The sequence below is a fragment of the Martes martes genome (genome assembly GCF_963455335.1).
Source record: "Martes martes genome assembly, chromosome: 18".
NCBI lineage: Eukaryota > Metazoa > Chordata > Mammalia > Carnivora > Mustelidae > Martes > Martes martes.
Genome location: NC_137906.1, coordinates 38,476,373 through 38,488,184, shown reverse-complemented (window position 1 = coordinate 38,488,184; position 11,812 = coordinate 38,476,373). Strand labels below are relative to the sequence as shown.

Below are 11,812 nucleotides of genomic sequence, written 5' to 3'. Positions count from 1 at the left end.
ATTCGTACCTGCGTTAGGAAATGGCTCGAGGTCACGCATTCACTCTCCAAACCCAGAATTCCCGCCCGTGTTCAAAATTCGCTGCTATCCAAAACCACGGGCGTGTAGAAGAGCAAGTGCACTTAGTCGCCATCCTCAGAGAGGAGCATGTATTGGATGCCGCACCGCACATCAGATAGACGTAATCAGAGCCCAGTCAGAGCGTGCGTTCTAGAACTAAGTGATGAGAACACACCGAAATAGGTAAAATCAAAACATTAGACAGTACAAGTGCCCATAACAGGCATGCTTGGGAGGTATCCAAGCGAACTATAGATTGCAGCAGATTCTCGGGTTATATGTATGTGTTCTATCCCCAGCCTCTGCAAGGTGTTAATGCAAGGAGGGATGTCAAAGAATAAAAGACAAAAAAAAAGGGGGGGGCAGTCAAATGGGCATGAAAAGATGGACAGTGATCCTCCTGACATCAGATCAACAAGCTCTTTCAGTCTACAAAACTAAAGCAGATGAATATACATACTTCAAATGAAGATCATTGTTACTTTTTTAACAGGTGGTCAAAGCAAAAACACTTTACTACCAAAATCCTGTACAGATAACGAGTACAATGAACCATTAGTCAAAATAGATTAGAAACTGTAATCTGCTTTGTGTGCATACTAAGTAAATTGGCAGATTACTTGGAGCAAAATCTGCAGTATCAGATTGTGTAACGCTCTGCAGTCATCAGAACAATGCCACCTGATTATATGGGACCTCAGAAGTCTAAGACTCAAAACACTAATATTTACTGTGAAATGTCACTTGTTTTCACTCCCTGTATACTGGGTTAGCCATTTTCTGTGTTAAATGGGGAGATGTGAATAGGCTATTAACTACTGCAACAGAGCTCTAAATAAAACTATATTGAATCCAACTCCTTCCAGATTAACTAAATCCCACAATTTCTTTAGTTATAAAATACGAACTGTTGACATCTGAAATCTACTGAAATAACGCTGTTTGTATCAATGATGGCTTGTTAATACACCCTGATACTCAGGCAACCACATTAAGGGCTTGTTTGATACACATCTTCATCTATGCACCAACAACAGAAACCATATTTGTTCAAGAGTCAATTTCCTTAGTACAAAGTTCTCACCCTGCATAGTGTATCAACAGCCATGCTGCAAAAGATAGTAAACCATTCACAACAATAAACTGTGTTTCTCATCCTTATATTAATTTTTACCCAGTATTTCTTAACATTAACATACTGGGCTAATATCTTCAAGTTAATGACAATGTGTGAAATCTAGCTCCATCAGTCAACACTGTAAACAGAAAGGTGAAAAAGCCATCATTATAAAAACAGCATGGATCTCATTGGTGGACTGACTCCTTCCTCCAACTTTGTAGGCTCAGAGCAGCTTGAATCACATCCAGCAAATATAATTAGGTGAAGTGTACAATAAGGCAACAACTGAAAATATGCTTCCTTTACAGTAACTGACACTCAAGTTTTTTCTTTAATTTTTAATTTTTTTCGGCATACCGGTCATTAACAATGATTATTACACCAAAAAGGCATCTTAATTACACTCAAGTGTATGTTAATGTTTTTATAAAAGTGCTCTTTTTCTAATCTCTTAAGGAGGTTTGGCATAATCTTACAAAATCAGGAGAATAAAGAAAAATGTAAAACCTGAATTGAATTGTGAAGGAAGCCTCATCTGAGAAGGTGATCTCACATATTGAGGTGCAGAACAGCATTTAGGGCATAAATTCTCACCCTCCCCCATACTGCTGTAGGAGCAAAGCAAAGCATGGCAGCTTCCATCTTTTATGTCAGCCCCATTCTGTCCACGTACCTTCTAAGACAGCCTTCTCTACTTTCTGCAGCAACTGCACAAGTAGGGGCCACATTCCCAATTTCATTCCCCGCCCTGTAACTCTGTTCAGCCACCAAAGGCAGAAGCAGGAGAGCTGGTGGACAGTGCTTTCTGGTATTTAGCAAAGATCATTATATCCCAAAGTTGGCTGATAAATTTAGCTGGAGACCCTCCTTCTACACAATTCTAAGTCCCCAGAGATCTGCTGAACAACCACCTACAGATGACCTCACTTTTTAATTTAAGACCCTAAAGCCCTAGCGGACTGGCATCTCATATTGAGTGGAGACATCAGAGAGTCTAGTATGACCTTGACATTCAGAGCACAGGGTCTCAGCAGTGGATCTGCAAACAAGAAACAAGAATAACAAAAAGGGGGATAGGAGTGGGTGAGCTGGGTTAGTCTCCATTTCCCTTACTCACCAGGACTATTTTCTTGCCTCTCAGCAGTGGTAAGAGCTTAAAGCCGAAGCCAGCATGTCTTTGTATACTCAGTTCCCAACGTGCTGTTCCGCAGAAAGACCACACCTTCCAGGTACTGCTCTCCTAAAGAAAGCTCTCGAGCTTTCCCAGCGGTAATCCTGCTTTAGTCAGTGCTGTACTTCTATACTGTTTCGGTAGAATTAAGACCATTCTCACATCCAGTTCAAAAGTCCATTAGAAACTGGTTTTGCTGATAGGCACACAATTTTGCTATAAAGAGAAATTGTGTACGAATGTATATTTGCACGATTCCCTGATTCTTTAACATTAGTGACCATTCCGTTCAACCATATTTTGTTCCTCTATTTATATGTAACAGCAGGTGTCTAAAGACCTATATATTTTCAAGTAGTTTGGTTAAACTCTAATAGTTTTCTGTATATATTTTTCTTTGGCGATCAGGAGGAAATTTTTTTTCATCAAAATCCAACTGAAACCCTAAGGACTGTATTCTGTAGAGTTTGCAATCTCTGATCTGATCATAGGGCTGGGAGATTGAACTGGGAGTCCTGGGGCATCTTTCTGTTGCTTTATTACCATACACGTTAAGTCAGGCTTGGGATAAAGCACAAAGGCAATGAAAGGGTTCTAGGATGCATGTGCACAGGGTAGCCTCCATGACGACCATCCTCACCACCCATTTCAGCCTTCCTGGCTGCTTGCGGACCTAACACAAATGCAGACACATAACAGGATTGAAGAATGCACAACCTTCAGCATCACAGAGACCCAAGGTTAAATGCCAGCTTCAGCACATTGCTATTTTTTGTCTTCGGCAAGATACTGTCTTTACCTCTGTGGGCTTCAGCTTCCTCATTTATGAAACAAGGATAGCCCTTTCTCTGTCAGATGTACCCTGAAGATTAAATTAGAGAATACGTGTGAAGCATCTAGCATGTTCATTGAACAATAATTACTCTTATTTGTAGAAAGGCAGGTAATGTGCTTTGGTAGCAACTTGGAGGTAACTCCTTCCAGAGAGGAGCAAGTATGTTTCCCTAGGTCAAGTCCAGGCACCAGAAAAGGCTATGGGCAGACTGCCAGAATTCCTTGCAAATGTGTCACAAAGGCCAGTGGCATCATATGTGAGAATGGAACTCCACGAATACTAATAGCCATTATGACACCAACTTGTCCACTTAATTTGGGAACCTTTCACAGCAGGTGTAAAAGCTTCTAAACCACATCAGCAAATCATGTGTGAATATCATTTCTTACAAATGTTACATTTAGTTATGACCCAAAAAAGCGTAAGAGATATAGACAGATTACTTTCCTAGATACTAGATCTGCAGAACAGGCAAAAAAAAAAAGAAAGAAAAGGAAAGGAAAGTCTCCTTCTTCTAAAATTTACTTAGAAACCGTGTAACAAAAGTAAAAGAACGTCTGGGAACACTTTCGTTTTAATGAAAACTGAATTTTTAAAAAAAATCCTTATCATTCTCTGACTCGTACAAACGGAATGTGTACAGGGAGTGAGTTACTGAGTTACAATCCTGGCTTCACTCACTAGCTGACATTGACCGCTTCCTCAGCTATAAAACAGAAGTCATAATGCCTAAAGCAAGTTGTGGTGGATACTAAGTGACACGGGACGCATGTAAAGTGCCTGGCACATAAAGGGTAACTGGTCCCCAGTTTTCAGTCCAGATACCAAGAAGCACAGCATTAATGAAAACTCGCTAGATGTACGTGGTGGTTTTCGTATGGGTTTGCTGATGAACAGTGAGATGCATATACAACCTGAAACCTTTCCCACATGTGCTACATCTGAAAGGCTCCTCTCCCGTGTGGCTCTTCTGGTGGCATGCAAGCTCTGAGTCCAGAATAAAACTTTTTGCACATGTTTTGCATTTATGGGGCTTTTCCCCCCTATGAATGCTCTGATGGGAAATCAGCTCGGAAACACGAAGGAAGGTCTTCGCACACTCGGGACATTTTAAGGGTTTGAATTTTGAGAACAAAAGCAAATTCTCCCCACAGTCGCTGCAGTGTTCAGAGTCATCCTCATGGCCCTGCTCGGGGAGGAAAAGGTGTGAGGGCTGCCCGGAACACTTCACACACCGAGGGCACCGGTACCGGGTGGCTGACACGTGCGTTTTCTCACGCAAAGCCAGATTTATGTTCTGACCAAAATATTTACCACAGTCGGTACCTTCATAAGCTTTTTTAGCAGCGTGGGTTTTCTGATGCTGTGACAATCCTGGGAGCCACGTAAAACCTCTCCCACATACGCCACACGTGTGGGGTTTCTCCTTTACGTGGATATTCCTGTGCCGAGACAGATGCGAGTGCTGGCGGAAGCTGCTGCCACACTCAACACACTTATAAGGCTTCTCACCGGTATGGATCCTCCTGTGTGTCCTCAGATTGGCTCTATGATTGAAAACCTTCCCACAGTCACCACATTTATACTTTTTGTCCCCTGAATGAGTTTTCTGATGCAAAACAAGGTATGAGTTATCACTGAAGCTTTCATCACATTCAGGACACTTGTACGAGTTTTTGGCTTCTTCCCCAGGAAATTCAAGAATTTCAGAAAGTGCTCTGGTTCCTAAACACTGAGACAGTTCTAGTAATGGGGTTTGGTTTTCAATGGTAACTAATAGGCTTATGAGCCTTTTCTTGCAAGCAGGAGCTCCACCTGCTACTTTCCTTTCTGGGTCTCCAACTCCAGTCTCGGATTTTTCTGGATAATAGACAAGGGGCACAGTGATGGAGGAGTTTTCTGCGGCAAGTTCTTCAAATCCCGTAGACTCTAGATTCAACTGTTGAGAAGTCTCAGTCTTGCCTTCCCCTCCTGTTGATAAAACAAAGCAAAACATAGACAAGACCCTCAAGGGGTACCGCGGAAAGAGCAAGCTACTTACACAAGGACCAAGAACCCACAGAGGGCTTATCCTAGAACCCAGACTCTCGTGCTATACAAAATCAGGCCGGCAAGCTCCACCGACTTCCCAGAGGATCGAGTTGTTGGTGATCCTCTGAGGGGAGGAAGGGGAAAAGAGGTGTAACTCAGTTAGGGTCTAGCAGGATGGGAACTAAGGGCAATCTTGGTAGATTGTAGCTGTCCAGGGGAGGTTTCCAGTTAGTCCCCTGAGTCTCAAGAACTTTTCATCATTTACACAATCTCAAGTGACTGCTGAGCGACCATAACTGGAGTAGAGACTGCGATTCATATTTAGGAGAGAAAGAGAGCAAGTGCGTATTTTTCTACCTAGCAGAGAAATAACATGGTTTAGAAATAGTTTTATTGTCACCAGGAGAGTTCTTCAAAATTTCTTTACCTCTCCTGGAGGAAAGATCAAGGTTGAGCTGCCGTGCATACAGCAGCCAAAGACAAGTGGTCTCACTGCTAGGATGGCTGACAGAACTTGAGCTGCCAAAAAACTTTCTTCCTTAATATTTTTCAAAATATTCTTGATTTGTAAAGCCAACATATCAACATAAAAGGGGTCTTTTCCTTCCAGAGAAACAGCCCTATGATTGCCATTGCACACTGCCTGGGACAGATTTCTGGGCTGCAGTGCAGTGTGGGAATCCAAATGACACCCTGTGGTTTTGCTGTTTTGAGGAGACCAAATTCAGGGATGCTAGGATAGCTAGAATTTGACAACAAAATACTGCGGACGAGGCAGGTGCCCAGGCAGGGCTGTAGACATCTAGGTAGGACCCTGTTAAGACTTGGACAGAGTATTAATCTGGAAGTGCACATGAGGAAACTACCCCAGCCTGGGGAAAGAGCCATCAAAAAGGAACACAGAACAATCTTCAGAGTTCACACTACATACATAGTTCAGTAGTTCATGTTCCTGACAGCCAGGATGGAAGACACAAGCTATCAGGCTCTATCCTCAGAAAGACATTGCCTTAGCGGCAGGTCATATGGGCCCTAGCCTGAAGGCTGCTCTGAATACAGCCTAACAAAGCAAAAAAGCAAGCCATGAAAGGATGATACTAATCCCAAGTAACGTAAATGCAAAGTACACGAAATAGTTTTAAAAGTACAATGAAAGCCAACATCCAGCAACAGAATACTCACAATGTCCAGCATCCAATCAAAAATTATCAGACATGTAGAGAAGCAGAAGACTATGACCCATAACTAGGAGCAAAACCAATGAACAGAAACAGACCCAGAAATAACAGATGACGAAACTAGTAGAAACAATGTTAGAATAGCTATGACTATACTTCTTAGGTTCAACAAGGTAGAGGGAAACATGAACATGATGAAGAGAAAGGTGGAAAATATGGAACACGAGTTCCAAGATATAGTTCCAAGAGTCAACCCTAGTCAGAGACAAACTCTACTCGGGCATGGGAACATTTCTGCATGTACTTCCCCTTATGTGAAAATGGCATAGCACCCCCTTAAGAGGAAATCAAGTTTGAATCTTTAGTAGATAACTGTAACCATACTCATGAGGTTTTGCAAGTAAAACGGTGAATTGACTCTTTTTTTTTTTTTTTAATTTTGTTCATTTACTTGATAGACCGAGATCACACATAGGCCAGAGAGGCAGGCGGGGGAGGGGGGGCAGCAGGCTCCCTGCTGTGCAGAGAGCTCGATCCCAGGACCCTGAGACCATGACCTGAGCTGAAGGCAGAGGCTCAACCCACTGAGCCACCCAGGGGCCCCTGTGAATTGACTTCAACAAATATTTGGGAAGATTAGTGGGTACTGCCATGTCTCATGCTAAACCACAGTCACTGTACTAGGTAGGATTTTTTTTTTTTTAATTTATGAGAGAGAGAGAGATCATAAGTAGGCAGAGAGGCAGGCAGAGAGATAGGGGGAAGCAGGCTCCCTGCTGAGCAGAGAGCCTGATGCGGGGCTCGATCCCAGGACCCTGAGATCATGACCTGGGCCGAAGGCAGAGGCTTAACCCACTGAGCCACCCAGGCACCCCGTAGGTAGGATTTTTTAAGAAATCATCTCATCCTCTGAATACCATACTGTCATGCAAGCTCTTGTCATATTCACACAGATCAGCCAGAGGTAGGTCCCGCACCCCTATACCAACATGTGAATGAGACATGGAATCCTATTCCTAGAACTGACTGAAGTTCGGAAATACAGGAAAACCAGCTGCCTTACCCATCAAGACCATATCCTTGAAACACTCCTGGGTAGTGTCTCTGCTGAGGGACCTCTGGGCAGGGTGTAGACTCACATACTCCTCTTGAGAAAAATACACAGCCAGATCCTCAAACAGCATTGGCCCCTGAAACAACATGAGAGCCCATCTCAGGACAGGAGGCCCCAAGGCGACCCCCTCAGTTTCGGGACTGACAAGAGCTACAAACATCAGAACCAAGGGAGGAAGGGGCTTGGTGTAAAAGGTTCGTGAGTGCTGGGGATGATGTTTAAATAAATGGGTCCTAAGCGTGGTGGTGGAAACTAGGAAGGAGTAAAAATGGACATAATTTCTGAAGCAGTGGTATAGGGGCCAAGACAGTAAACTGTAAGGAGTTCTAGAAGAGACTTCTAGAAAAGATGAGGGAACTCTCAGGGAGGGAAACCATTATGTACAGATGCTCTAAGGGAAAGAAAACTGAGCAGCCCAGGAAGAATCATGAAAAGGGACAGGGGTTCCAGTGTTCTCCCAACATCCTTTTGCTTCCTAGTCTCTCTCCTCCTTGCACATGACACTCACTGCTAAGCTCTCTTTGGAATCATATCCAGGCCTAATCCTCCTTCCCTTAGTTTATCCGTCTTCTAAAGTAACAGTACCTCAACGCGATTAGGAATCATCTGGGGCTTTTGTTTCTGTGTTTATTCAAAAGGCGTGGGGTATGCCTAGAAATCTGCAAGTTTAAGCAGCATTCCAGAAAGCCACTTTGAGGAACTCTGATAGCCTTCTCCAATGGGCCCTACTCCCAGTTGGTGGTTCTGAAAGGAAGAATGTGAGGGGCCATTTCTCCCTAGTGCCTGGTCCAGGGACAAAGACAGCTTCATCGAAGGGCATCGGGAGCCCTCCCACCGAGACGGGCATTCCTAGCCCTCTTCCGAGGGAGGGCAGGCAGAGGCCGAAAAGTAGCGACAGGAACTGGGACCCCGAGAAGGGACCTGTTCTTACCTGGGCCCCCGTTGTCGGAAGCGTGGACGCCATCTCAGGGGGAGGGAGTGCCTTCCTCAAGGGCCACACTGACTTCGAGACAGATCTAGGAGGGGAGAGAATATTCCTCAGGGGGGCCAACTTGGCTGCAAAGCCCCTCCGTGCACTCCCAAGGCTTCCTCGCTTTCCCAGCCCCTTTAATACCTGAGCCCAAGGCTCCTATCCGCAGCCCAGCCTCGGCGGGGCCGACTCCTGGGCCGGCCAGGTCCCACCTACCGCCCCAAGACTAGTGATGTTAGAAAGTCTTCCGCTACCCGGGCAGAAGGAGCAGAGGGCGACGCCCGACTGGCACTTTAGACCGAGAGCCACAACCCCTGCGAGTCTCCCACGCTCCTCTATGCCGGAGCTGCCGGGAAAGCCGCCGGAAACGGCCCGCCCCCGTGCTGTCATTAAACTCTGCCCTGTGACTGGCCAGAGCTCCTCCGAAGGGGGCAGTCCTTCTTGTGTGTTGACCAATCGAGTCCGCCAACGGAGGGCCGTTGCCTCACTGGGCATGCTGGGAGATGTAGTTTTCCTTCTGTCTCCCGAAGTAAGTATGTCCGGTTCCGCTGCGTGCGTCTCCCGGGTGAGCTGCCGGCTTACGTGCGGGCAGCTAAGTGAATCGATATAGTGTGATGCGGTAGGGTGACCTCGGAGCGACATAATGTTTCAGGGAAATTGGAAAGCAAGAAGACAGGGAGACTCCGAGCCCGAAGGACTGTTTGGCACCGAAATGTGGTTTCGGGCGGCAGTGCCCTGTGGGTCCAAAATGTGGGTCCGGCCAGGGTGAGTGAGGTGAGTGGCCAGGAGTGCAAGACCTGGTCTTGGCCTGAGCAGTCAAGTCCGCTGTTCTGGGCGGACTGCGGGGCCGTGGAGTGAAAAGGGGTGTCTTCTGCGTGGACAGAGTTCAGATCGGCTTTGACTAGGTTGCTAGGCTCTGATCCAAAGCATTTTAGGGGCGTTGTGCCCCGCGGCTGTGGCCGAGCTGAGCCAAAGGAGGCTCAGAGCCACAGCGGATTTCAAGCGGACGTAGAGCCTTTGGCTTGCTTTGCGAGACGTGAGCCTCCCAATACCTCATATACGACCTGTCTTATTGCCACATATTTTATACTTCTTTGGCCCTGGATGCCGTGGTGTAGGGATTTGGAATTTAAAATTGAGCTCCTTCTCAAGCTTTGCCACTGATTGCTTGGGTCATCTTGGCCAATATACCACTTTGCTTTCCTAAGCTGCAAAGAGTTCCAAATGCTTCTCCTCGGAGGGTAGTTTCAAATAAGTTGTCAGTTTACAAAGGTGCCAATTTACAAAGATGAAAAAGCAAGGCTGATATGTACGTTAATAGAAAATACTGGGTAAATCTCAATATATTGTCTTATTCTGGGAACACGTGCCAAACACGTGCCTGTATCTAAAAGGTTACTCAAGAAATGGTTGCATGGTTACCGAAACAATGTTTTCAGAACTGATAAAATAAGTAGTGGGAACCGGTGGACTATCCGATGGGACAGTTTCACTTGCCAGTAACAGAAAACCCAACAAAACTATGTTCAGAAGTAGCGCAGGTGCAGATTGGTTAGTTCAGTGGCTCGGTGACACAGTCAAGGTCCCAATGCTTCCATATTTCTCCTCTGCCATCCTTAGCATGTGGGTGAAAGTGAGTGGAATCCCCATAATACATGCAGATGTGCGTTGTGACAGACACCCATCCTAAACTGGTCATTATCAAAGATAAAAAGACTATACCTACCATAATTGGTTTTGACCAACCACGGTTCACCCCCCGGCACTGGGGGAAGGACCCAGCCTCCCCTGGCCAATTTCCTGCACAAAATCAGGGCTCTGTTGGAAAAGAAAAAGAAGGAAGTAGAACAGATGTCAAATAGGTAACTAAAAGCATCTGCCACAAGGGACATCTACTGACAGCAAAGAGCTAGGTCTTCTGAGAATGGGTCCCAAAAGAGGTATTGGGGGGAGGGGGCGGGGAAAGGTGGTAAAAGGACAGGTGGAAGAATAAGGAAAATTTTCCCCACAGGCTGGACCGTCCAAAGCATAAATGTTGAAGAAAAGCTAACAGCCTGGTACACAGAGGTCTAAACTGAAAGCACGTTCATCTTTGACTCATGGTAGTGCTCAAGTAGTTATGTTCCCCCCATCCACCTTTGTGCTTATATTTAATGTTATTCTTATGTCAGGGATATCTCATTTAGGGCTCACATGCTCCTGATTTTGATTTTGTACTCTTTCACCAAGAACAAGAGGCTCTTGTGTCTTTTTCCTCCAAACTTTGGTCTTGTAACAAGAAGAGAAACACAGTTTGCACTGACCAGAAGTGAAGCTCGTGGTATTAACTCAATGGATAACCAGAGAGAGAAGGTTACCTCTGAAACAGGAAAGGAACCTAAATCTTCCCTAGACCCTGTAAGTACTGAAACTAAGCAAGTAGATGAAGAAGGGGGCTTGAGAGGTGGATCTTGCCTAAGTAAAGAGACGAGATACAGAGCCCAAGACCAGGATTGAAAGAATAAGACTGAATGATGTGCCCAACTTGGTTTTTTAAAAGTCAGAGATGCTTGATGATATATCCATTATATGTTCAAGTAACAGATTTTTTAAAAAGATGTTATTTATGAGAGGGAGAGAGATGTGTGGGGAGAGGAGCAGAGGGGGAGGGACAAGCAGATCCATGCTGAGTGCAGAGCTAGATGTGGGGCTCAGGCTCCAAAACCAAGAGGCAAACACTTAACCTACTGAGCCACCCAGGCACCCCTCCAGTAACAGATTTTAATTGTCAAAACTCAAAAATCCTGGGGTGCATGGAGACTGCTTAAGAGACTCTCTCTCCCTCTGCCCCTCTCCTCCCTGTCTTCCCTGTACCCCCAAGCCCATTCACTTACACACTCTCTAAAAAATAACAAAAACAAAACCAAAAGACCTCAAAAATCCTTCTGGCACAACCTTCTGACAATCTTCTTCATTTCAGCCTTTAAAATATCAATAATAATCCGTATGGATTAAAATTCTTTCTGTAGCCAAAGATCTGTTGTCTCTCTGGAGATCACATTACCTTTTTAAAAATGAAAAATAACAGTGTTTTTTTTTTAAAGATTTTATTTATTCATTTGACAGACAGAGATCACAAGTGGGCAGAGAAGCAGGCAGAGAGAAGAGGAAGCAGGCTCCCTGCCAAGCAGAGAGCCCGATGTGGGGCTCGATCCCAGGACCCTGGGATCACGACCTGAGCCGAAAGCAGAGGCTTTAACCCACTGAGCCACCCAGGCACCCCGAAAAATAACAGTTTTTTTAAAGATTTTATTTATTTGACAGAGAGAGAGATCACATGGAGGCGGAGAGAGA

At 45.1% G+C, this 11,812-nt stretch overlaps 1 protein-coding gene across 1 annotated transcript; it reads right to left on the bottom strand.

The window, feature by feature from the left end:
- Positions 1-1,536: 1,536 nt before the first annotated feature.
- ZNF597 (zinc finger protein 597) lies at positions 1,537-8,839 on the bottom strand. The gene is made up of 4 exons (XM_080830542.1): positions 8,624-8,839; positions 8,441-8,525; positions 7,459-7,585; positions 1,537-5,157 (listed from the first exon to the last, which is right to left on the bottom strand). The coding sequence occupies exons 2-4, from the start codon at positions 8,471-8,473 to the stop codon at positions 4,040-4,042; spliced, it is 1,278 nt and encodes a 425-aa protein (XP_080686668.1). The 5' UTR covers positions 8,474-8,525; positions 8,624-8,839; the 3' UTR covers positions 1,537-4,039.
- Between the last annotated feature and the right edge of the window lie 2,973 nt (positions 8,840-11,812).